This window comes from Drosophila elegans, unplaced genomic scaffold (genome assembly GCF_018152505.1).
Source record: "Drosophila elegans isolate 14027-0461.03 unplaced genomic scaffold, ASM1815250v1 contig_814, whole genome shotgun sequence".
NCBI classification, from domain to species: Eukaryota; Metazoa; Arthropoda; class Insecta; order Diptera; family Drosophilidae; genus Drosophila; species Drosophila elegans.
Window position 1 is genome coordinate 2,404,682 of NW_024546167.1, and position 27,418 is coordinate 2,432,099.

The 27,418-nt window shown below is 40.8% G+C and overlaps 1 protein-coding gene across 2 annotated transcripts; it reads right to left on the reverse strand.

Annotated features, from left to right (window-relative positions):
- Positions 1-291: 291 nt before the first annotated feature.
- LOC108141842 (junctophilin-1) lies at positions 292-25,538 on the reverse strand. Of its 2 annotated transcripts, XM_041710151.1 has the most exons (10): positions 25,105-25,538; positions 13,654-14,428; positions 9,781-9,995; positions 8,514-8,782; positions 8,300-8,436; positions 7,535-7,675; positions 6,413-7,476; positions 4,960-5,762; positions 2,658-2,858; positions 292-1,672 (listed from the first exon to the last, which is right to left on the reverse strand). In XM_041710151.1, the coding sequence occupies exons 2-10, from the start codon at positions 13,962-13,964 to the stop codon at positions 1,586-1,588; spliced, it is 3,228 nt and encodes a 1,075-aa protein (XP_041566085.1). In that variant the 5' UTR covers positions 13,965-14,428; positions 25,105-25,538; the 3' UTR covers positions 292-1,585. The 2 variants fall into 2 exon arrangements, with proteins under 2 accessions (XP_041566085.1, XP_041566086.1); XM_041710152.1 differs by lacking the exons at positions 4,960-5,762; positions 6,413-7,476; positions 7,535-7,675; ... (3 more) ...; positions 13,654-14,428; positions 25,105-25,538 and adding an exon at positions 2,939-3,481.
- Positions 25,539-27,418: the final 1,880 nt, after the last annotated feature.

Sequence of the window (27,418 nt, forward strand, 5' to 3'; positions counted from 1 at the left end):
TTCAAACAACGCGTATATATAAGCGTTGATCAAGGCGAATGCAAATCGTTTCTATTTCAAGTTTTCTTTCATTTCTCGCAGCAGCCAACGATTTTCAGTTTAAGTCTTTCATTTTGTAACGTTCTAAATATGTCCGATTTACGTTTTCCATATTTTGAATAATCGATAATGCCTCTTGCCCCAATCGGTACACACGAAATAGCCGAAAAAAGCAGTAAGTTTAATAGTTCACTATAATTGCACTTGATAGTATATATTTAACAAATGGAGTAATTAGAACAAATTGCAGAGTACACTTGCAAAGATGCGAATGTGCGGTTTTATTTCTTTTCAATAATGTATGCATATAAAATAACAAATAAAAAATTAAATAATAATATTTAGAACATATTCGTACATTGTATATGAAGTGAAACTAAAAACGATAAATTGCAACACGTTGAAATAATGACGTCGTCCCAGCTATGAATTTAAACGTAAATTATCGAGAAGAAAATAATTATAGTTATACGATATTTTAAAATGTATATATACAGCTTCATTCATTAACAATCTCGATCCGTTGTTTTAAAGTACAATATATAATTTCCAGATTCTGTAAATCCGCCCATACCTTCTCGAATTCAGTTTAGTTTCGAAAATGTTCAACTGGTAAACCAAAAACAGAGCTCAAGATATCTTGTAGCTATACTGCTGCTGCTCCTTTTGTTGTTGGTGCTGTTTTCGGTCCCACAAAATTTTGCTAATTTTACAAATATAGGTGTCGTCACATCGTTACACTTTTAATATATAAATATGAGTACTTGAATTATTCAGTTGCCTTTTGTTTTGATTAAGTTGCTGACTAATGCATTTTCAATTGCAAATAGGAAAAGTTTCTTTGTTTTTGTTTTTTGGTTGCCTTGCATTTGCCTAGGTTCGCTTTCGCTTTCGTATTATGTATTACATTGAGTAGCCAGAGTTTCAATAAATTACGCGTTTATTTATCATGATTAAACATTGATTTGGTTAAGGTATTGTTTGTTTGTTTTGTTGTTTTTTTTTTTTTTTTGTTGCCTTTATCTTTACATTAAATGTGTAGAAAAATTCGTTAAATTGATTTGCATAAAGTTATTCGATCTCCTCTCCAGCTCCCGGTTAGCCACAAATACAAAGTTTAATTGGCTCGACAAATTAAATGACTGGCTGCACAGCCACGCGGTTTAAGTATTAAGTTTGCTACGATTTGTGCATTGCAGTTCTGCGCTATGAGTTAATTTATTCATTAATTATCCATTATTTGGCTGCAGTCTAGAATTGTAATTCGATTTCTTTTTCCCATCTTTAGCGTGTTTCCTCATGTTATACATATGATATACATTTATGGTACGTTGGATACTTAAGTTGGTTTATAAACTGTTTGCTGCAAATGCTAAAAACTTATTAGCTCTCCCACCCGACGAGGGACGCCAAGTGTCCCCGAATCTCGGCCCATCCCGAACTATCGGTGGCTGCCAAAACCACAGTGGCTCAAAGCCAGCCGCTGCCCCGAGTCGCCCATCCCAAATCCGCCACTGTCCCGCGTCGTCCTGTGCATCCTCCGGCGCTAGGTGAGCATGTAGACAAACAGCAGCGCCAACGCGACATTGAAAATCAGGACGAGCAGCATCAGCTGCTGGCGCACAAACCAGTCCTGGATGAAAAGTAACCAAAAACAATATAAATTAAAGTGATTTAAAGAGGTTTTTCTTATAATATAATCGATTTTGTAAACCAATTGAAGTGATTTTAATAATTTATATTGACAAAAGTAGAGATAGTTTTAAAATTTTTTGTGGACAATTGTGTTAAATTATATTTTCAAAATCCTTGATGACATTTTGAAATATAAGCATCAACTAATTCTTATTTACAATCCTTAACTTTTAGTTTAGTAAGAAATTTGAAAATGTAAAACCTTTAAAGAAACAGTTAGTGCTCCTTTCGAACTCATCGCCTAATTAGAAAAGTAACGAATATCAAAAAAGATTTAAGTGATGCCGGTTTTTGGAAAAAAAACAAATATGACAACATTATTATTTTTCCTGATTTATGAGGTTTTTCATATAATATAATCATATATCTTTTCTAAAGATCTATTTTTATAAATTTTGTATAGCAATTTAGCTGACTTTTATGAATTTTATAAACCAAAGTAAAGATAGTTATATCGGAGAAAATTAAGTTAAATTTTATGTTCAAAATCACTGTTTCCTTTTTGAAATATATGCATAAACTAATTCTTGTTTACCATTATTTACGGTCCTTAATTTGTAATCAAGCAAATAATTAAAAAATGTAGAACCTTTAAATAAACTGTTATTGTTGAAATCGAACTCATTACCAATTTAGCTAAATTCTGTTGTGAAATAAATATAATTCATCTTCAAGAGCATAACGTGCATACTTATATCAACTTGAAAACAATATGCTTATTAGTTGTATTTAAAAAACTTGAAAACCTCATTAATTAGTGCTGAATGCGCCATTAGCGTTAACATTTTGAGCATACAATGCCAGCACAAAAGGTGGTTTATGTTAGGTGCACTAATAGTAAAACAATTTCAGCGAATTCAAGTCAACCGAGGCATTTGGCCAAGCGAACTATACTATGTAAGTGTCGGTGTTCTGTCACTCACCTTAACCTGTGGACTGACCAAATACAGCAAGGGATTCGCCTTGAGGCGCTCGTTGACCTCGATCTGGCGACGCACTGCCTCCCGACGGGCAGATCCCAGGGCGGACACCTCCTCCCGGCTCATCGCCTCCGTGGCTCGCGGCAGCTCCTGGAAATCGGGCATGGACTTCTTCCGCTGCAGCGTCACATTGATGGGCACCGACTGCAAAATGGTTAAGCAAGTGTTCCGCGAATTAGTTGAGCATCATGGTAGTAGTCGACGGTAAACAAGGGATGCTCCACCTCAACGGGCGGCTCAACGATCCAGCTCTCACTGGCTCGCCGCGCCAACAGTGCCGGCGAGAACATGAGATCCTCCTCATCCTCCTCCGGATACCAGTCCATTTCTCGTTCGGCCTCTTCACTTTTGTCTTGGGGCAATAAGTTCTACGGCAGCGGCAGCTAAATGGCTGCTTGCATAACGTTGGACAATCTGTGTAATCTTTCCTCTACAGGCGGTTCCAACTTGTAAACGAGTTGGACATGGCTGATCCGCCTTTACTGAGGGGGAGCCAAAAATAGTCGTCCCTACTACCACAACCCGCAACCCACAACGAACAACCCGCTAACGAAGACGGCAATGAGCCAAAACAACAACAACAACAACGGATATATTGTCGCTGACTCTTCGCACAAAAATTGCTTTTCGCTTTTTGCTTTCAGAATTCCTATGTATTTTTTTTTTGTTTTGAATGCCGCACATATAAATATATAATTATATTGCCACTCGTCGTTGTTCTCGGAATCGAATTGGTAGGTAATCCGTTGAGGCCGACGCGTCGTTTGCTACTACCCGAAAATCGTCGCCATTTGGGGGGGCCACAAAAACCAATGGCGAGCGACACTTCCCGAGAGGATTTATTTATTGCCATGTCGCCGGCCTTCCAACGGCCACTTGTGGAGCATTCATTTCGCCGGAGAGTCATTCCGAGATTCAGATTCAGAGACTCTGAGATTCAGAGACTGTGAGATTCAGCGGCACGCATGCATTCCAACTTGGCCGACGGCTGGCTGATCCGGCTAACGTGCATTCGTGAACCGCTATAAATAGTCCAGAATGGGCACATGTTCGCCCCGCGATGGCCGAGAAATATGTTTTTAAAATGAACACTAAGTCTCCGGCTCTCACTAGCTCCCACTGCCATCACCATCACTTTCTCCCCCGCACAGAAAACAAATGGCCGACGAATTAAGTTAATTGTGCGGATTAACTGTGTTATGAAATATTTCAGGCAGCCGGCCCGGGAATTCAAGTGATCTCACGAACTCTAGAGTCTCTCAAAACAAACTAACCGAAAATTGACAAGCATGCTTTTTGGGAAATGTATATTTTACCTTGACTTTACATTAATCGAATTTTCGATTATTTTTACTAATAGAGTGGAAATTTAATTTAATTTAAATTTCAGATCATTTTTTGAAAGGTCCCGACTAAAAAAGGTATCCAAACTTGTAGGTTTGAATTTGAAAAAAGCTAATGGAAATTAACTTATAGGCGCAATCCCAATCAATTCCTCTGTTTGGATTGATTCGGTTATTTAGCCGTTTAAAAAATACCTAATCTGTTTTTATTTTATAGATAGAAAACTAGTAATGGACAAAAGAAGAATTAAGTGCAGTTTTGAACATATTTGCTAAATTTTGATAGGAATAATCAAATATTAAGCTCATTTTTGGACTATATAGTAACGCATACAAAATTTTACTATTTACAAATACATTATCCCGTCAAACATGTGTAAAAATCATACCATTTACATTAATTGTAGAGATAAAAAACATGTATACATCAAATTAAAGTTTGCCTTGAATACTCGACGATGGAGTTCGTTAAATACACAAGAGTTCAGTTGCAATATCTTAAATCGCCTCTAAAAAAACATTAAAAATCAGTTTTGATTATTGGTAATAAAATATCGTGAAGCCTTGCGAACAAACCCCTTATTTATTAAACTCATTCGATCTCGGCCGTGGCATAAGCTAGAAACGCTATCTAACCCAATGTTGTAAATGTTATAAAGATTCAACATCGATCAACATAATTATGTGAAACTATCAAAACTAGCTCTACTGTTTAAGGCAAAATTCAAATCGACCTTTAGTCTAACTTCCAAACGTTTTCTTTTTAAAATAATAGTAATAGTAAATAATGGTGGTTGTCTTGTTTAAAAAAAATAATAACAAATTTGCTTTTATTTTTTTAAGCAAGATGATCACCATTACTTCCAATGCCAAGAGCTTGGGAGCACCCAATGCCGACTTACCTTCATTTTCTTGCCACCACCACCGCCTCCGCCGCCCCCCTTACCGCCCATGGCCATGCCCACCGGCGTGGCCGGTTTGGCCGGCAGATAGAGGCTCTCCGTGCGCTTCGGCTGCGAGGGCGACGGAATGATGTCCTGGCCGAGCGTCCGCTGGCGCAGCAGCACGTCCTCAAACGGCTGGTTGGGCGAGGAGAAGAGCGGCTCCACCTTGCCTTGGCTGGGCGCTCGTCCGCCCGATCCCGATCCCAGACTGGGAGTGCCGGCGCGCGACAATCGGCCGCCTGCCGTGCCCGAGGGCAGCGATCCGTTGCCAGTCATGGTCGATGTTCCGGCTCCAGGTTGCGGGGTGGATCCGCGGAATACTGAGCCCGCCCGTGGGCGTCCATCGGGAGTGCTGGTCCCGCCGCCGCCGCCGCCGTTGGTCAGCGGATCAGCCAGGCCGGAGCGGTCCAGCGACGTTTGCCGCGATCCGGAGAAGGCTCCGCTGGCCCGACTGGCCGCCCGGGCGTACCGATCGATGGAGGAGTCGCGACTCGGCGGCCGTTTGTAGTGGTCGAAGTGGTCGATGGACGACTGCTGGCCCATCTGGCCCAGCATGGGCGGTCGGCCGCTACGCTGTTGCTGCTGGGCGGCGGCCATGGCGGCAGCATTGGCGGCCATGGCGGCGGCACTGGCCGCCTCCTGGAGTTGCTGTTGCTGCATCTGGGAGGCGCGACGCAACAGATTCGAGGCATTGTGGGTGGGCGAGGCATGCAGCGAGGGTTGCTGTTGGAGGGGCTGATGTTGCTGCTGGTGACCCATTCCTACAAGTAAAATAATTGAAAATGATTAAATGAAATTCATTTGTGTTGATAGTATAACTTTGTAAACTGATCTGTTTCCCAGTTAAACAGGCTTTGAGGTTAATAAATATTTAATTAAATATTGAATATGGATGCCTTTCAACGGTCATTTAAAAAAAAACGTTCAAGCTATTGGGTCAGTCCTTTTCGAAAGATTATTCTCTGAAACTCAATACAAATTTTGGACCTTTTGAGGGAAGGAAAAAAAATTTTCTCTGTTGTCAAACAGCTGACCCGTAAACTGAATTATTTTAAAATTTAAAACGTATTTATACATACTGTTTTAATCTATGAGTACACTACAAACAAGTTAATTGATCTTCCCAAATTTAAAATAAAAGTAAATAAAGCGTGTTACCGGGGATACCTAAATTATGTTGCTCTATATTTTTTTTTACCAAAAACATCGACTTCGAAGGGGGTTGGTAACGTTTGCAAAGACCTTTAAAATATTTTGTTTCCTTTTTAACGAAAAGGCTTACAGATAAAAAAGTTTGAAAAAATAAACAAAACATTTTTCTTTTCTACAGGAACTCCAAAATCTTGGTAATGTCTTCATCAATAGATCAATAAATTTTACCGAGATGCAGTAAACTAATTTTTAAACCTACCCATTTGGTGTTCCAGACTATTCTGTTGCTGGGATAACTGCTGCTGTTGCTGCAGGAGCTGTTGCTGTTGCTGCTGCTGCTGCAGTAGTTGCTGTTGCTGTGGCGACACGCCCACTTGGTTGGTGCCGGCGCCAAAAGGCAGCTGGTTCTGATTCGATGCCTGGTTCTGCTTGAGATTGGCGTTCGCGTTCGCATTGAGATTGGGATTGATTTTGGCCTGACCGGGTGGCTGCTGTTGCTGGAACTGATATGCAGGATTCATTTGCGGGTTGCTCTGTTGCTGGTTGACCTGTTGCTGGTGCTGCTGCTGGTGCTGCTGCTGGTGGTACATCTGCTGGATGGCACTGATCACCTGGGCGTGGCTGGGCTGGCCCTGGCTCACCATGCCGGACAGATCCGTCTGTGGGGAGACGGGCAGCTGTTGCGAGTACATCGAAGGCGGTACGGGACATTCCGACTCATGTTTCTGCTGCGACATACGACGCTGCTGCTGCTGTTGCTGCTGCATATTCAGATATTGCTGCTGCCGCTGGGCCTGGGTAGCGTACGCATCCGATCCGCTGCTGCTCGCGGGTGAAAACTGACCCTGCTGCTGCTGCTGCTGCTGCTGGATTCCCGTTCCCATTTTCACGGCTGCATCGGAGGCAGCCGCTGGTCCCGGCCGGAAACGCTCCCGTTCCCGGAAGCGCAGCTTCTCGAATCGCTCCAGCACCGAGGGTTTGAAATCGGGTGCGAATTCGCGAGCCATCCGTACCGCATTCTCACAATCCATGCGAGCCTGCTCGGCGGCCGCGTCCGCATTCTGGGCCTTGGCCGCGGCCGTGGCCATCCGGGAGATGGCCATGTCGGAGCGCTGCATGGCCATTTTGAGGGCACGTTGGGCCGCATTTACCGCCGCCGTGATGCGGTCGCGGAACTTGCGTGAACGTGCCAGGAACAAATGCTTCTTCTTCTGGCTGGTGATCAGGATGTTGTTCTTGTACTTGCCCTCCTCGACGGTGCCATCGCGAAAGGTTGTCACGCCGTAGCCGTGCTTCCTGTTGTTGTACCACTCACCCTCGTATCTAGAGTGGACCATAATTGTTAATAATGTATTGGACATACTATGCCTGAACTACTCACTTGAGCCCATCGCTGCGCTCTGCCACGCCGTGACCACAGCGCTTGTCCTTCTTCCACTCGCCCATGTAGGTCTCCACCACCGTGGGGTCCAACTGCTCGTCCTCCATGGTGAAGCTGGCATTGGACTCTGTGTGGTTGGACCTGGGAGAAGATTCTTTGATTAGGTTGTGTTTTTTAACTCCTACTTGCGATACTAATGCTAGTTAGTTATTTAGTAAACTAGCTAAAAGCACCTGCGTAAAAATGCTATCTCATTCTGTGAATTTTAATTTCTATTTTTTTTTAGAGATTATATGTAAGAATTCTATAAAATATGTTTACTTTTATTTAAGAAAGCTTCAAACTACGCCCAGAGAAAAAAAGAAGGTAAATTAAAATAAATATTTGAATTAAATATTTTCAGTACAGATTTATCCCCAGGCGTGTTTTAGGTTTAAATTAAAAAAATGCAAATCTACAATTTTCTATTGGATAAACTCCTTAAATATGTTAACAATTGCATTATCATGTTTTTAGTTTATTTCAAGTAAGTTTATATTTAAAAAAAAAACAATGTTACATTTAAATAAACCATTATAATATTATTACCTATTTAAGACCTTAATAGTTTTTGACTTATTTTTATCAGTTTTTAGCAATTTTATATGAAGTTATTTTGGTCATCAAAAGAATAAAAAAAAGAAAACACACATAATAATGAAAACTAACTGCATCAGCCCAAAAATCTATATTTGATTAACCTTCTAACATTTTAGAGTCTCTTACTTTGTGGTCAGGTTGGACTGCTCGGATCCGGTGCTGATCCAGGAGGCCGAGGACATGGTGGATCGTATGCTGCCGGATGCAATGGTGCCCCTCTTCTCCAGATCGCCCGTGCTGCGCTGTTTTCGCATCTTGAGGCCCTGTTAGGGGATGATACCGATACATTTACAGGAATAGGAATTCGCCACTAAGAGATCAAAGCCCTGCCAAAACTCACCATTAGGAATCCCTTCTTTCCGGTCTTGTCCGTCAGACTGTTGCGCCGCACCGGCAGCTTATCGGACTTGGCCGTCAGGACGAATCCGCCGCGGATCTCCTCCGCTTTCTCCACCATCTTGGCCGCATTTCCATTCTCACCGCTCCGTAGGGAACTCAAGGAGGCGTGCAGATTCTTGCGCCGGTGGTGGGAGGCCAATCCGAAGGGCGCCGAGGTGCGGATGCCATATCCATGCCTCTTTCCCTCCTGCCACTGACCCTGGTACTTGCCTGCAACAAAAAAGTGTGCATCAAATGACTGCAGTCCACTTCCTAAACTTGTTATGCTAATGGAACTCCCCATTCCACTTTCTCCTACAACACGAGTTGGCCTAACTGTCAACTATTCGCCCTTTTCTTCGAGTTTCTATTAATGGCTCCACGTGCCATTTCCCTTTTGCCCAATGGCAAATGGTCTTAAGTAATACAGCGCATTTATAAACAGGAAAAAAATTAAATCAACTATTGATTTTAGCTGGTTTTATATGCATATATATATATGTATAAGAAACATGAAAGAAGTGATTTATTTTATACGATGGTCACAATGGTTACAAATTGTATGATAACATCATAACACTTATACGTTTCTTTTTTTCAGTGTTTCCTTCTATGGGACCCAGGTAAATGGTGGAATTAGAAGCTACGTTAGTTGATTAGGAAATGCTACTTAGCCGTCGGCTAATGCTAATTGATAGTTATGCGCCAATTTGTTTGCGTAAAGGTCGACATTTACATTTGCACTTTGGCCGCAGGAAAACAATTCCCTAATGGTGGCAATGTCGGATCTTGGCCAGCTCTCGCAGGCGGCACTTGGCCGTGTTTTGGCCATGTGTTTTTTTCCCTGACTGCGAATTTCCCCAGAAAAAGCCGCACTCATGCAGCAAATATGTACATACAAAGCGAAAATCGAGGCGGGAAAGCCAAATATCATTGAACCGCGCGAGCGGTGAAATAAAAGATGACGTCAGGCTGGGTTGTCGGTTGGTGGACGTAAACGTGGCTAAGGATGTGTGTGCGCGCGGTGGCACAGACACACACACACACACACATTAACACATCCGTGGGCTCCCAGAAATGATTACAGAAACGTCAAAAAGTAAAACAACGGCAAGAGACCGAACTCATGTTCGCCGTTTTGAAAGTGAGCCAAAAACCAAACGCAAAATGATCTCATGCATATTACGTATACGCAGCGTATGGCGCCCAGGGCCCCGCCCATCACTTACCGCCATCCGCGTAGGTCTCGCATCCGGACCCGTCCTGGTAGCCCTCGTTCCAGGTGCCCTCGTACTTGGCCGTCGACACAGTGCTCTCGCGGACTCCGTAGCGCCCCTTGTGCCCGTCCTTTGACCACTCTCCTCGGTAGATCTGCCGCCCGATCTGCTCCACGCCCAACCCATGGCGGCGTCCATTCTGCCACTGACCCTCGTAGTGTGAGCCGCTGTAAGTAAGAGGAAAGGAATTTAATATCCGGAAGCATTACCATCTTCCAACAACTTTTTAAATTAAAAACAATAAAGAAAGCAAACTTCGGCAAGCCGAAGTTCATATACCCTTGCAGCTATTGCATGAATTAAATACTTTTGAAAACATTTAAATTATGATTTACTTGAGTATATGCTGAAAAACATTGAAACTATGATGATTTGCAGCTCAATTATTAGATAGTTATTTTATATATTTTTATTATTTCTATGGGAGCTATATGCTATAGACGTCCGATTTTGATAAAATTTAAAACATAATTCTGAAATAATTAAACATTGCTATATGTCGAAGAACTAAACAAAAAATTAAAAAACATAAAAGTTATAATTTTTTTTCATTTATTTTTCCGATTGTTCCTATGGGAGCTATATGCTATAGTCGTCCGATTTTGATGAAATTTAAAACATAATTCTGAAATATTTAACCATTACTATATCTCGAAGAACGAAACAAAAAATTAAAAAACAGCAAAGTTATAATTTTTATACCCTTGCAGAGGGTATTATAATTTCAGTCAGAAGTTTGCAACGCAGTGAAGGAGACATCTCCGACCCTATAAAGTATATATATTCTTGATCAGCATCACTAGGCGAGTCGATCTAGCCATGTCCGTCTGTCCGTCCGTCTGTCCGTCCGTCTGTCCGTCTGTCCGTCCGTTTATATGCAAACTAGTCTCTCAGTTTTAAAGCTATCTGCATGAAACTTTCCCAAAAGTTGTCTTTCTATTGCAGGTAGTATATAAGTCGGAACGAGCCGGATCGGACGACTATAGCATATAGCTCCCATAGGAACAATCGGAAAAATAAATGAAAAAAAATTATAACTTTGCTGTTTTTTAATTTTTTGTTTAGTTCTTCCACATATAGCAATGGTTAAATATTTCAGAATTATGGTTTAAATTTCATCAAAATCGGACGACTATAGCATATAGCTCCCATAGGAACAATCGGAAAAATAATTGAAAAAAAATTATAACTTTGCTGTTTTTTAATTTTTTGTTTTGTTCTTCGGCATAAAGCAATGGTTAAATATTTCAGAATTATGGTAAAAATTTCATCAAAATCGGACGACTATAGCATATAGCTCCCATAGGAACAATCGGAAAAATAAATGAAAAAAAATTATAACTTTTCTGTTTTTTAATTTTTTGTTTAGTTCTTCGACATTTAGTAATGGTTAAATATTTTCGATTTACGGTTTAAATTTCATCAAAGTCGGACGACTATATCATATAGCTCCCATAGGAACAATAAAAATATATAAAATAACTATCAAATAATTGAGCTGCAAATCATCATAGCTTCAATGTTTTTAAACTTATACGCAAGTAAATTATAATTTTAATGTTTTCAAAAATGTTTAATTCTTGCAATAGCTGCAAGGGTATATGAACTTCGGCTTGCCGAAGTTTGCTTTCTTTCTTGTTTTCATTTATTTTTCCGATTGTTCCTATGGGAGCTATATGCTATAGTCGACCGATTTTGATGAAATTTAAATCGTAAATCGGAAATATTTAACCATTACTATATGTCGAAGAACTAAACAAAAAATTAAAAAACAGCAAAGTTATAATTTTTTTTCATTTATTTTTCCGGTTGTTCCTATGGGAGCTGTATGCTATAGTCGTCCGATCCGGCTCGTTCCGACTTATATACTACCTGCAATAGAAAGACAACTTTTGGGAAAGTTTCATGCAGATAGCTTTAAAACTGAGAGACTAGTTTGCATATAAACGGACGGACAGACGGACAGACGGACGGACAGACGGACGGACAGACGGACGGACAGACGGACATGGCTAGATCGACTCTACTAGTGATGCTGATCAAGAATATATATACTTTATAGGGTCGGAAACGTCTCCTTCACTGCGTTGCAAACTTCTGACTGAAATTATAATACCCTCTGCAAGGGTATAAAAATATAAGTGCAAAATAACAAATTCGTTCTATGCTAATATAGGCTAACATAAATGAAACATTTGTAAATCGTTTATTACTTTTCAAAACAAAGATTCAAATCTTACATCAAAGTTATTAGTTTATTAAAAAAAAATAAAATATTTTACAATTTAAATGTGGCTGAATTGTTTAATTTCGATGAGAAATGTTCAGTGTTCACTTCCTATTATTTATTATTTAGTAAATAAGTCAGATTCCATGATTTCTTCCTAAGAACCATTGTGTCCTATTCTTAATAAGTCAAGTTCAAGTTAATTTAAATTCTTAATGCAAAAATTTTTATGGCTACCATGTGCGTTTAAGAAAATTAATTTTTTTGCATATTCGTATAGATAAAATTTACTTTCGAAATTTTAACTCTAAGTCTGTCAAATCACAAAAGTTATCCCTTAACATTTTGACGGTATGAGCAATTGTCAGGAAATTTTGGACAGTTGTGTAGCATGCTTATGGCTGATACCAGAATTATCAAAAACTACTTACAACTTTTCACTTAACATAACAATTTGAAACAAATAAAGCTAACACATTGGGTTTTTGTTTAAAATTGGCTAAACTATTTAATTTTTGAATGTGTGGTCACAATTTTATTAGGCGCCATAGACAAAAGTACATTAAAGAGAAGTGCGTTTTAGTTTTATTTTTATACCCTTGCAGAGGGTATTATAATTTCAGTCAGAAGTTTGCAACGCAGTGAAGGAAACGTTTCCGACCCTATAAAGTATATATATTCTTGATCAGCATCACTAGTAGAGTCGATCTAGCCATGTCCGTCTGTCCGTCTGTCCGTCCGTCTGTCCGTCTGTCCGTCTGTCCGTCCGTTTATATGCAAACTAGTCTCTCAGTTTTAAAGCTATCTGCATGAAACTTTCCCAAAAATTGTCTTTCTATTGCAGGTAGTATATAAGTCGGAACGAGCCGGATCGGACGACTATAGCATATAGCTCCCATAGGAACAATCGGAAAAATAATTGAAAAAAAATTATAACTTTGCTGTTTTTTAATTTTTTGTTTTGTTCTTCGACATAAAGCAATGGTTAAATATTTCAGAATTATGGTTTAAATTTCATCAAAATCGGACGACTATATCATATAGCTCCCATACAAATAATAAAAATATATAAAAGAACAATCAAATAATTAAGCTGCAAATCGTCATAGCTTCAATGTTTTTAAACATATACGCAAGTAAATCATAATTTTAATGTTTTCAAAAATATTTAATTCTTGCGATAGCTGCAAGGGTATATGAACTTCGGTTTGCCGAAGTTTGCTTTCTTTCTTGTTGAATAATAATAATAATAATAATTTCCCTCTTTCCTCCTTTGCATTGGGAATGTACCTTATATCATATACTAATCAAATAAATTTATACACATTACTGAAAAAAATGTCAAGTCTTTACCTAAAATACTTAATCCAAAAAAAAAAAACAAATACTGAAAAAGCGCATATTCTGTTACACAAGGCAGAAACCCCTCCTAAGAAATCGCAGTTCTTCTTTAGCTAAAGAATTTAACCAAAAAAAAAGAGACTATTTCTGAAAAAAAAATACTTGCGATACATTTTAAAATTACTTCAAAGAATGGTGTCGTTTTTTTTCGATAATTTTCTGCTTCAACGTTTGGAACTAATGACTCCAGCACTCACCTGGGCCAAATGTACGATCCGGACACCTCGAAGCCGTAGTTCCAGGCTCCGGCGTAGGCGCCCTGGTGCTTGGGACCCGTACAGACGCCGTGGCCATGGGCTTTGCCCTCGTCCCAGCCGCCGCAGTAGGTGCCGCCGTCCTCGAAATCGAAGCGACCGCCGCTTATGGGGCCACGCCTACCGCCGGCCGCCTGGGAGGCGGCATAGGCGGCAAGGTCGCCGCCATTCTGCTGCTGTTGCTGCAGTAGCTGCTGCTGCTGCTGCTGCTGTTGCTGTTGCTGCTGCGGCGTCAGTTGGCCAGCCTGTTGCATGCTCGAGCCTCGAATTTTAAAGTTTAGGGCGGTTTAAAATTGTGAATGCTGCTGATTTTGCCTTGGGCTTTTTGTGCCGCCGCCTGCTGCTCATTGATTTTCCGCTCGATTGCTGCACTGGCTGCTGCCTCATCTGATCCCGGTTGTGAAATAGTGTCTATAGTTCGTTTCGCTTGGTTTCGTTTGCTCTGCTTAACCTAGTGGTGCTGGTGCTGTTTCTGGTGCTGATTCTGGTGCTTTAGGGCTAGTTAATATATGTTGCGTGGTTAAATTGTTGGGTTTTTTTTTCACTGAAACGCGAAAGTTGCAATTTGTTGTCCTCCTTCGTTTTGTCGGCTGGACTTTTAAAGTTGCATAAACCGAGTGTCGGATGTCAATGTCCTGTGACAGTTGCGTTTATGATTCTCTATGCTAATGTCGTAGGCCATCCTTGGTCATTTACCAAAAAAAAGTCGCCGAGTGATCTGCAAGAAGAGGGGAGATATATTGCTCATAAATTTGATTCGTATTTCTAGAGAAGCACAGGTTGTTTTCCAGGAAATAAAACGAATTATGCAATTGACTTTACGTAAAACTTAAGCGCATATTTGTGGGCCATTAAAATCTATCTCTGCTGCAAGCAAAATACATAAAGATTAACTGGATTTTTCTAAATAAATCAGCGGAACTATGCAAGTGGGGAAATTGCGCATATTGTGGTTGATTTATACGGCGCGTTTAATTGATTTTTATCTGCTTTAAAGACTTTCCTTTAAAGTTCCCCCAAGTTGCCACGCGCGAAACGCGATTTTTATGGTCTGAAATGGACGGGATGAATGCAGGGCGCTTTATTTCGAATGGGGGGATGGGGTTGGAAAATACCTTAGAGAAAAACGAGGGCGAGAGGATGACGATGTGAGGTGACGATGCATTATGGATTCGATGTAATTGCATTCGATTGCGGTTGCAACGGCCGCTTTCAGCGATTTTTTTTTCGACTTTTTCGTATTTATTTTGCCTGGCACTGGCAGCAACCGAATCTATCATCGCATGTATACTGTATCTAGGTATATCTATATCTGCCCGATGTGCATGTGTGTACTCGTACTCGAAAATGTGGATTTTGGTGTGTGCACGAGCCACGTCAAAGGCCGAAATTCTCAATGGCAGACCACCTCTCGAGTGGGTGGTGGTTTGCTCTGCTCTGCTCCGCTCAGCTGTTTCCCTGGCACATATATGTAGATATATACACGTATGCATATATCAGTTCAGAAGTATGCCCGATAGCAGTAGTAGAAAATTATGAAAAGTGCATAGTAGCAGGCGAACGCCACGAAAAGTACTTTTAGTGTCTTCATGGTTTTGCTTTCTTTCTTGTTCTTCTTGGGTTTTCCCAATTTCAGACAGGGCCATGTGTTTTTCAACTGGAGCCGAGGGAAATTTTTGATGAGTAATCTATGACTCTTTATTATTTTTCAACTGGAGGAATGGAAATAAAGAATTTTGCTTAAATTTTTCAGAATTGAATTTCACTTGCCAAGCTTTTTTTCAAGTTAATTTGAGCTTTTTGCTACAAAGTCTGACAAAAGCAACTGACGGAGTAAAACACGTATGCGCCATGTTGCCACTATGGATGCAGCATTTCTCAAAAACTGCCACATTGTTTGGGTTGTGGCAAAAAACTTGAAAATACCTTCCATCCAATCGGGAATTCAGACGAATTGCAATTCTCTGGAATGGCAAGTGCTCCATCACCGATGTTTGAACTATTGGACTCCCAGATCTTGTTTACTTTAATCATCTTGCAACACAACGTACTCCGCAAACATTCAGCTTCTTTTCGGCTTTAGTCTGTGTGTCGGCATTAGCTTCTGACTGCTGCTCGCTTTTATTGTTCTTTTGCGGTCGACGCCAAAACGATTTGGGTTTTTCGAAACGAGATAAGTCGAGACAAGACGCCAGGAGAGGCGAATTCTTCAGAAGCTTTGTTATTAATAGACAGCGTACACACACCGAGCGGAATCGAGAAAAGTTCGGGGAAAGGGGCAGAACAAAGAAGGGTGCTCCTTGTCTCTCTCTTTCTCCCTCCTCCCCGAGTAGTCTGACTATGTTGTTTTGTTTAAACATTAATGATGATGAAAACACACGCAACCAGGAGCAAGTTCTCCTCCTTCTTGGGCAACATTTTCCCCTTCTCCCGGGCCTTGTTTTAAACAAAATTGATGTTGAGCTGGAGAGATTTGGCCAAAGTATTGCAGCAACAGGCGAAGCGTGTTTATGGCCAAGTGAGATATGTTTGCACACCTGCTCGAAATGCACAGTGATGGGATAGCCTCAACTTTTCTTCCTTACACCATAATGTACAAAATAAACAAAATTCTTTCTCTTATTAGGTTACTTCGTAAATTAAAGTGTTCTTGATCAGAACTAATTGCTAAATAAATTCATATTTTTCAAATGCTTTTGTCGATATTAAGTTTGTTGCAGGTTAAAATCTTGACATTAAGGTCTGTACTTAAAGTTTTTATTGTAAATTGTGTATATGAAAAATACAGATTATTGTTTTTAATAATATTCGTATTATTACCATGTTTAAAAAAATATCAATTATATAAGTTAATAAAATATATACTTTTTTTTAAAGCATTAATAAGATTAAGCTAAAATTTCTGCATTAGTAACTTCAAAACTGTGACAGCGTTGAAACATTTATATGTTATTTCAATTAATATATATATCAATTCCTAGATAAATTCAAAGACTTAAACAATTTATTCTATGCCTCAAATGGTATGAAAAAGAAATCCAGTTTTTAAAAATTAAAATTTAATACCAAAGATATACGCAAAAACATTTAATGGATCACTGATGGAAGTTCAGGTGCTAGATTTTGATGGAAATGAGAAATCACAGGCGGTGGGAGACTGCGATGCTTGGCGTACCATAAATTAAAGCTTTATCGCTCAGACAACAAATAGAGCAATCGATCTCGAGCAGCCTTAGTAAATATTTCCCAGGCCACATTATCACTCTCTGATAAAGAACATTTACGTATGAGCATTTATTTATACCCAGGCCAGCGGCCAGAAAACACATTGCAAACGACGGGTCGGCATGTATCATTGTTATTTTAAAAGATTTTCGAACAAAGCTAAAGCGAAAGCAAAAGCAAAAGGCAAACAAAATGGGATACAGCCGAGAACAACTGAATTGAAATGAACTGAACTGAACTGAGCAACTGAAATTCGCTCGCCGAATTCGAGCAGCAAAAATATTCGTAATATTGTTCAACCGTATTTTAGTGCTTGCCAAAGTCTATTTCATTTTCACTCTGCCTGCCTGTTTTTCATTTCAATTTCTGGCAAAACTGTCCCCGCCCGCGTTTGCGTTTGCGTTTTCGTTTGAGTTTGAATTTTCCTTTGAGTTTTCATTTATTTCTGCCTTGGGCTAGATGGATAGAAAATTAAATAATAGCCCACACTGACTGACGTCGATGTTGTTGATGAGCGGCGGTGTTTGTTGGGTGCGTTTTGCATTTTGAATTTTGCATTTAGCATTTTGCATCTTGTATTGTACTTAGTTTAGACAGTCTGCACTTTAATCAATTCGCACTGCACTCTCTCTCGCACACTTTCGCATGCCCCACACACATACCCACACACACACACAACACAGTCACAAACAGTCACACACAGTGAAAGCGAACACGCAGCGTTCAGTTTTCGGTATTTTTAGCATATTTTTCGTACAACTCGCACTATATTATATAGAAGATGGCCGAGCCAGTCAACAGCAGCACATTCTCTAAATTGAAATTATTTATAGGTTCACATAAATTAAGTATTAACACCCAACAGGCCCGACTACTGTAGTTAGTCTGAAGTACCCATGCACTTTGGGGCTTTTCTCTTGACACGCTTTTGCTGGGCATTGCATTTTCCTTAAAAACGATGGCAAGTGGCAGTTGACATTCTGACTCCTTGGCCTATTGCTTTGGGTTTTGGCTCTGGTCTCTGGGCTTCTACAGAGTAATGACCGTATTCCCAGTGGATGCACAAACTTCAAAATGGCACAATTGTGTTAAACGTAATTTGATTTAAGCACTCTCACTGGTTTATTTGTTATTTGAACCGTAATTTGTGTATTTACTTGTTTTCCCAAACTGCTCTTTTCGTTCGTTAATCTATATTGTTTTATAACTTATTTAACGCAACGAAATTTTCCACTCACACACGCACAAAAGCAGCGAAACTCGGGCAAATTTGTTAAGAAAAAAATATGTGAAATGGGAAAAGTGTGTGTGTGTGTGTGTGTGTTGGTGTTTGTGTGTGCGTTTTGGCCGCACAAACACACACACGTTAAAAATAGCAGAAAGTCAAAGCGCGTTGAAAATGCTAAGGCTCGAGAGTTGGTTTTGAGTTGAAAATCCCGTGCCTTTGAAAATGTTGCTGTTAATTCCAAAAGAACGGTCATCCGGTCAGCTGTTTTTGGAGGAGCGGATTTCGCTCCAGACGCGGATGCGGAGGTGAATGCGGATATGTGCGAATATCAAGAGCGAGCGGAACGCACGAGCGGCGGGCAGCGACTGGCGGTCGGTCGAGATCGTTATCGGTTTTGGGGGATCGGGATCGGGATCGGAATCGCGTAGTAACGACGGCCACACGATGAGACGACGGGAGAAAGAATCTTCCCCGTACCACAGGGCGGATGCGAACCTCTGAATGGGGCCCCGTTGCGTATACGCCCAGTTAAGCTAACTTTCTTGTGCGGATCCGACGCGACATTCGAGCGACACGTCTAAACGCCAAACGCTTGCAAAGCGAAAAGAAATCGCCGCCACCATTGACGGCATATTCAAGCCAATTTACTCGCTCCCTCTCTCCGTTTCTCGCTGAGTTGGGGAATTCATTTCAGGGATCCCTCGCTGAATTCATTCGAGAGACTGGAAAGCGACAAACTAGCGAGAGGCAGAGTGAGAGCGAATATGGGCCACAGAATCTGAATCTGTCGCTTCTGCAGTTTCTCTCTCTCTCTCTCATCCCCAAAACAGCTGTTACATACCACACACACACACACACACACACACGGCTACTTATAGACCAAAATGAGCAATATTTGGGCATAAAGAAATATGAATGAATCTATAGATCGCCAATGTGCTTTGTTTGCCTTCGCTCAGGAAATGGGCTAAATGACTGGCTGACTCACGCCCCCTCCATAGCCATATTTATAGGTGATAATTGACAACGCATTGCGGATTATATCGGCCATGGTTATTCCAGATCGGCTTATAGCAGGGCATGCACTTTATGGCCAGAGTCCAACTAGCCACTAGCAACTAGCTGAAGTGCCCTGGCCAGTGGCCACTTAACATGCAGTCGACCGTCACATGTGCCCCACTTTGCTGTAAATGCAATTACCCCACATCTGGGAGTTTTCCCCTCGGAAAGGAGCTAAGGGAAATCCCCACTGAATCGGGGACATGGAAGTTGCCGAGAACGCAGCCACAAAAGTAGCTTTAGCTCCTCTTTAGCCCCTCACCACCCCATCCCACTCCCTCCACAATCCCTCTACAATCCATCCCCAATCCCGTTTGGAGTACACGTCACGGGCCATTAACTGGAGTACACAGGCACGCACCCTCCTTCGAAGGGAGTGGAGTGATGCCGCTCCAAAGCAAACAGGTTATACAATTTCTAAATTAAAAAACAAACAAGAGAATGGAACATCATGTCCCCTGCAGTTAGCATACTCTATGCAAGCCGGCAAACATACAAATTTAATTAGCTTTGGTCATATAAAGGACACAGAATAAGCCGAGCTCTACCAAATTTTCATCTTGCAAATTGTATATTTTTGTAGACAAGAAGACTAGATAGATAAAAAGCCCATAGTGTATATTTGCCTCGAATTTTGATTTGGCACAACTTTCTTGGCGCATCTTAATCTTTTCCCAACCGATTTTTCTTTACCAAAATAACTTTCTAAGTGTGCTTAGCACTTTTTTGCACTAACCATTGAAGATGACATTTGGAGAATATAACATTCACATTACATGACATTTCATTTTAGCTTTTACATTTATCTAGCTCTGAATGAACATTATGAAAACGTAATGGATCCAAAAAACTACTACCAAAACGATTTTTACACATATCCATACACTTTTCTTATTATATAGGTTTTCTTTCCCTTTTTTATTAGTCATTCGGTCGCCACCGTATACTAAGAATATCAAGTACCCTTCAATATCGCCAAAGGTAAAGATGTCTGACTAAAATAATTAATTTTTAAAGTTAAAAGCTAAAATAATTAATTTTTAAAGTGGCAGTAAAAACCGAGAAATCTGATTTATATGACTTAAGCGGTTGCCATTGAATCTCACTGAAATTTCCAACTAAAAGCAATTCAATTCTATCTTCTCCAACCTCCCGACAGAGCAATCTCAATTTCCTGGCTGGCAGATTATGAATTTAAAATTCTCTTTTTAATTTGATTTTGATTGCCAGGCATATTTGTTCTTTTGTTTTTGAATTCCATTATTTACGATATCTCATCCATTTCGTAGACATTTAATTTGTTTTCATTTTGCGTGTTTTACGAGAAGCCATTGCTCCTCCGTTCTGGATAGAGATCGGATATGGGAAGATGACGGAAATCAGCATCAGAAATACTTGTGTGAGTCACCCACTTTTCTTGACCTCCACTGGAAGTTTGACGAATGACGGAAATCGAAACATGAAAACATTTCCTCAAGCTGAAAACAATTCACAGGCAGTCCAAGTTCGAGACGAAGTCCTGTGGTCACAGAGGAGGTGGTGGCAAATTTTGGGGAAACTCGGACTCTGGTAGGCAAATGATGCACATCACGAGCGGCTTTGATTAATGATATACTCCCCCATGAAAGGAGATTTTAAATGGACCGGAAACTGGCAATGCTAATGGGAAATAAATGAAATAAATGAAAATAAATGAGTGCTTTGCTATCGTTTTACTTATGGTTAATTCGCCATATATTTCGATAAGTTATTATTTAGCATATATATATGATTACCTTAAATGTATCTTTTTTATTAGATTTATTTTAAGAAACCTCATAAAACTAACTACTTTTCTATTACTGCCGAAGGATTTCTTTTAAAATTTATATTTTTAATTCTTTCAGTAATGTTTTCGAGTTCTTACTAAATTCCAATGCAACAAAAGGAACTATCAGAGCCCGAGTTTTCGCATTTTATTGAATATAAATTGTTACGTTCCTCATTTAATTTGTAAGTCGAAAATCTTAAGCATTGCGTGCACAAATCCGATTATATTTTGATATTATTATTATATTTAAATTCTACTTGACTAATTACAGAAAATCGGTTGATGCGTTTCAATAGCAATAGCAATTCCACTTCAAATGAGGCCAAAGTACAGGCACTTCGTAAGGACTTGACGGTTTTTCACAGCTGGCTGACGGCGAAACCGGATCAGAAGAGGTAGGGGGCTTCTAGAAATCCGATATATTTAATGAAATATTCATACACATGTGGCAAGTGTCCCTTTCTCCTCTTTTCCATTCCCATTCCCCTTCTTAACTTTCATTGTTGTGCAAAATACAAAAGGATTGAGAGCCAACACTCATGCACTTGCACACCCATACACGACTATGCACTTACACTTACGCAAATGGCAGTTATGAGGGGGAGGGGGTGGGTGGCTGGCATAATAAGAATAACGAGTACAACGAGCGACAGCAACTTGAAGCTGCTTGAAGTCAACCAACACACGCACTCGAGGAAATTGCTCGCCCGCACTCACACTTGCAAAAATCTACAGCTTCGGTTAACCAAATAGTGGTGGGCTTTTAAAAAAGTGTAACTATTTACAACAAATTGGTGCGGAAAAACTTATCGGTGGGGTATAACCGATCAAGATTGATTGCTCCAAAATACATTTTAAATATTTTTTTGTTGTTTTTGTTTTTAAATACGGTGATGCCGTAATATGTGGACATCCCTTTAAACAACATTTTCGGCCCCGCTCTTTAAACTCAAAATATCGAAACAAAATGCCATTTTGGTCCTTCGCGCCGGATCAGAACATTTAACTTTAAATTTATGCCGTACATGGGTTTTGATTTTGTATGCCATAAATCGACAGACTCACATTTTAAGAGGTTATTGCCTCTTAATCTGATTCTTAAAACAAAACTGTTCTAAGTACATTATGTTTGTAAGTACTTCAATTTTATCCTCAGCTGTGCTGAGAAGGACACTGAGAAGGATATTTAGTGCGACTAGGGCTACCCAAGATCCCGGTGCTTCTGGATTGCCGCGATAAGCCACAAAGTCGTGGGAGACAGCAGCAATCGACATCAGCAGCATCGCATCGACGTTAAGTGTTTATGGGTGTAGCAGTCGCTATTACGCGTTTGTGTGTGCGTTTGAGGATGTAAGGGCCGAAGGATTACAACAGCAACTAGGCATAACAATAACACTAAAACTCGAAGGCATAGGTCGCACTACTGGATCCTGCCAGTTGGGCCCGCAAATTTGGCACAGATACGCGCACTCACGGAATCTTCTCTGGAATCTGGAATTTGAAATCCGGAATGCGGGGAGCGATGGAGTCCTGCTGTGAGACGACACCGATTGGAAAGCTCGCAAGGGGCCAGCGGATGTGCAATGAGAGGCTGAACTGAAATTTGTTTAACCAGCGACAACAACAACAACAACAACGGAAATTAGGTTGCTTCTGGGAGCTGTTACATAAGTGTGCGTGTGGCTGAAAGCAGACATAAATCTTGGCAAATATGCAAGTTGTGCCGCCCAGAAAGAGCAGCTAGGCTCAGCAGGGGAGGACACACGAGCCACCGAGTGGCAAGTTGAGCCGGCAGACAAGATATGCAACAGGAGTGGTCCAGCAACTGAAGGAACAATTCCCTCATTGCGTCCCCTTGATACATGCGGCGCCTAATCCCCCGACAGACTCCTTTGTCTCGATGTGCTGCTTTCTGAATAGAAAATCGGTAGGGTATGAACCCACATTTTAAATTTAGGTCTTAATTATTCTACCAGTTTTTCTTTAATTTGGTTATAAGTTCTTTTTATTGACTGCCACGCTTTTAAATATTTGAAGAGCAAAAAAACATCTCTTTGAAGAACGATGTTATCAATTTGTGACTAAAACTAATACATTCTTTGTGTTAAAAGTATTTTAACTTTATAAAAATGATGCCAGTAACTATGTGTATCTATTATATTTGTGAGGTATATTACACATCCCGAAAAGAAAAATGAATTAAATTATAAAACTACTTGAAGTTATCATAAAAGGCTGACATATCCGGAAAATAAAAACTATAAAATCAAAATTTGTCAAAAATAAAATAAAATTCATTATTCATTTTTAAGGAGTTATAAAACTTCAAAAGACTTTCTGGACTTGAGTAAAATATTTATTTTCAAGCACTTTGGATTGTTTTGGTACATACCTAATCACAATTTATGAATTTCCTCGTAAACAAGGACAAGTAAACAGGTCCTATCTCACTGTTATTATATTTTCTTTTCTATTTCGTCTCCTGTGACTTCTTTGAATCAACAAATCTGACCCAGTGGCAAACAGGATGGAAAATCAGAGGAAAAACAAAGCAAACAACAAGCAAAATCCAAAGAAGTAGCATACAGACAAACGGAGGGCGCACATTCAATTTAAAATTTCCTGTGCAGCAAATGCAAGGACACCAGAAGGAGAGCTGAAGGAGCAACGACGAGTCTGATGAAATGACAAACAGGATACGCGCTTGGCGGCGAAGGCGAACTAGGCAAAGAGCACACGGGATATCCGTTTCCGCCCTACAAGTGCTCCGCCTCTTTTCCCCCCTTTTCCCCCAAACCCAAAGTTGCAATGGAGCGCAGTTTGCGCTGACATCCGCTTCCCCCCGCTTTCCCCGTTTTCTCCGCTTTCTTCGCCAAGCCAAACCCCCGACCACTTAGGACGAAAACAACAATATCGGCACAAAGGACACATCAGCACATTCAAGTTTAGTGGCCGCATGCAAAATTCAAATTGACATAAACACCGAGACGAGCGCTTGATTGTGCGGCTTGTGTGACTGTTGCTGGCTATAAAAAGTGTGCACCACTCATCCATCCACTGGTCGCCATTCCCCATACGCCGTGTGGTACCAGTACCAGCAGTAACAACACGGCAAATGACAAACACAGTGGAACTTGCACTCAGCAAACATTGTCGGCCCATATGGAGAAATTGTTAAACTATTTTGTCTTCTATTATATGTTAATTTAGCCGCTATTGAGTAAATGTTAAATTACTAAAGACAACCCGCCTCACATTGCAAGAAATTATGTAACAACAAAAAATTAAGTGTATTTCTAGAACAAAAAAAAAAGTTATATTTTTACAGCTCTTCAATAAACCGATAAAGTTACTACAAAATTAACTGTCCTTTGCCCAAGTTTAATTGAAATTTGTTTGATATTAGCGCTTTCGTTTTATGGGCTTTTCATTTTGGTTGGGAATCGAAAAAGGTTCATCTTAAGCAGGATTTTTAGAATGTAATCTTAAAGGTCATTTTTAAGATAACAATTTTGAGGACATTAATTATTAATTTGCGGAATAAAAAGAATAATTAAAGAAGTATAAGTAGTCTGCATCAAACTGTTTTTTCATTATAAAGTGTAAATAGCTATTTACAATTCTGTTAGAAACATGAGTTGTCTATAAAAATGAACATTGCTCCCTAACATTATATCCAATTATTTTAAATATATTTTAACTTCTTTTCTTTTTTGATAGAACAATTAGGGATTAAAAATCTTAGTTAAATTTACGTTTTTAAATAAAAAAAAGAATAAATATATATAAGTATTTTAAGACAAAAACATTTTTATTTCGATTTTGGTTATAGGGACAGAGACTTGAGTTAGGGAAGCTTGACTGTAAGTGCGAGGATGGAGAAGGCAAGGGCACATCATGCCACACGACTCTCGTACCGCGGGTCTGGGCACCTGAGTACCTGAGTACCTGAGTATCTGAGTTTCTGAATATCCGAGTGTGTGACGCAGACTGCGATGAGGTGACTGAAGTTTGTTATTTCGATTTTGCAGTTAGGCGATCGGGAGTGGGACGGGGTGTTATTTCTACTCACAGATCCTCGGGGTTCGTCCACTGTGCACCGGTGCCCTGCAATTGTCTCCGCTTATATTTGCGGGTTATTTTTAGAGCCCAGTACCGAGGACTAGCAATTATCTGTGCAGTTATTTATCTTTCCGTATGCCAGCTACTTGTGGATTCTTTGTCAGATTCTCGGTCAGCTTGTGGCGCGGTCGTGCAGTCGGATTAATAAATCGCTCAGGTATTACTCATTCGCTATTAATTTAAATTTCGTTTATTCGATTATTGTTTATACTTGTAGTTAGGATGGTTTAGGGCCCCCCGTCCTCAGCGCTTCGGGTTGTTGTTGTTGTTGTTGTTGTCGTTGTTGTTCGAGGGGAGAGGTTAATTTGTTCTATTCTATTCTAGTTTTTTTATTTCTCGCGCGCGCTCGCGTTCGTTTCGTTTGAGTTGTTGGTTCGTTTCACACTGAGCAAGGGGAATCATTGAAATCGCTGCTCAGGCGAGAAATGAAAATGTTTTTCGGCGAAAGAACCGAAAAATATAAGACAGCCGCCGCTCTCCGCTGCATTTTGGGGCGGGATTTTTTTTTTCGAGAGGTGAGAGGATTATGATGCCACCGCCAGTGGTCAGCGGTGAAGAGCTTTTCCGGGCACCCCTCCACCCCCATTCGCACCTCGAAGTTGCCAGACTGCCGATGTGGCGTATGCGTAATGCGGGTTTTCCACTCTAGAGCGTCAAGTGTTTCAGCCAGAGGTTTATTGTTTAGTTAGCCCTAATTGCCGACGAGTCTCGGGAGAACTAGCAGGCAAATTAAATTACAGCTTGTGTGCGCTCAACTACAAGATGATCCCTGGTTAACTTTCCACTTTATCGGATTACACGAATTCCGAGTAGACCTATCTAACTTGTCCTAGCAACAAACTTGACTGCCGGCGATTCTTGGGAAAAGTTTTGTGCAGCTTCCGCGAAAGTGCCTCAATTACGGCTGCCAATTAAAAAAATCTCACACAAAAACCGCTCCAAAAATCGCCAGTTCGTCATGTTTAACCTTCAGTGGCAGCGCATTGGACCTTGAATTGTAAATTAATTAGAGTCGGAAGCGAGCAGTGAAAGCCAGAGGCAGAGGCATACCATGGACACGGGATACGGATGTGGAAGTGGATGAGGATGTGGAAGTGGATGAGGATGGGAGTGGGAGTGGGCAACCGAAAGCCCCGTTCAAGGACTTGCCAGCCACTCGCACACACAAGCCCAGTCAGTCGCGTATCCGTGTGTTTATGTGGCATCTACAGGTAGCCGCAGCAACGACACCCACAATCCTCGAGTCCTGCCCCGCTTTTATTTCGATTTTCTAACGAAATCGAAACGCTACACGCTCGCAGGGAAAACAATAGAGAGCGAGAGCTGGCAAAGAAGGTAGTGGGAAAATGGGAGGGGGTTTTGCGCTGAAAAGAGAGCGGAACAGAGTCACCTACTGCGCTTCGGAAAATGCATTCCACGTCACTGGTATAAGGAGGCTGCATCCTTGATGTCGCTGCAAATTGCCCGTCCAAAGGCGAAACTTTCCGTTGACTCCAAACCGTTGCTTTGCTTTTCGCACTGTTCAAAACTTTCCAGCTCTCGTTTTGAGTAAATAATTCATGGCGAATATATTTTTAAGCACACACCAACACACACACAGATGTTCACCAACACCGAGGCAGTCGCGTAACCAAAACAATCCTGTCACTCGGAGGCCGAAGGACCGCTTTTCCGGGAGTCCGTTGCGACCAAGGACGAGCACTCGCCTCGACTGTCCTGTGGCAACTGAGCTCGACTGCACTTGGAAGCTCTCTCCTTGCTCCGCGCTGCCTCCCACATTTTCCCACTTTCCCACTTTCCCACATTCCCACTTGCCCCCCGCTTCCCGCTTCCCATTTACCACTTTTCCACCCGGTGACCAACTTTTTGTCGGCTCGCACTCGGCTGTTGAACCGAATGCTCGGCTGGCATGTAGGCCACAACAGAAACGAGCCTCCTTTTTATTGAATTTTTGAGCACACGCAGGACACGACATCCTCTGGCCGCCGAGCAAAGCTTTTCCAGGCGGACGGAAAGGGGTGAAAAGCTGGGCTGGCAGCTCCGTATGCTAGCGGTAAATTGCAGGCCAACAAAGTTGTAAACAAATCATTAAAGGCTGGAAATATCTGGGGTGGTGAAGCTTTTTGGCCTCCCTACCAGAATACAGGGAATATAGGTCCTTTTGCTTTTCGCTAGGAGCTTTGAAGAGCTTGAATAATCCTATTTTAACAAAGATGACCGTTATTGAAAAATTTAATTTAATTCGAAACCGATTGTAAATGCTT

Coding starts and splice junctions, on each gene's coding strand:
- LOC108141842 (XM_041710151.1), bottom strand. CDS start 13,964: ATGCAACAGGCTGGCCAACTGACGCCGCAGCAGCAACAGCAACAGCAG. Junction 7,676..8,299: donor CAGTCCAACCTGACCACAAA/GTAAGAGACTCT, acceptor ATCTTCTCCCAG/GTCCAACCACACAGAGTCCA. Junction 2,859..4,959: donor GTGGTGGCAAGAAAATGAAG/GTAAGTCGGCAT, acceptor ACCATTTTGCAG/TCGGTGCCCATCAATGTGAC.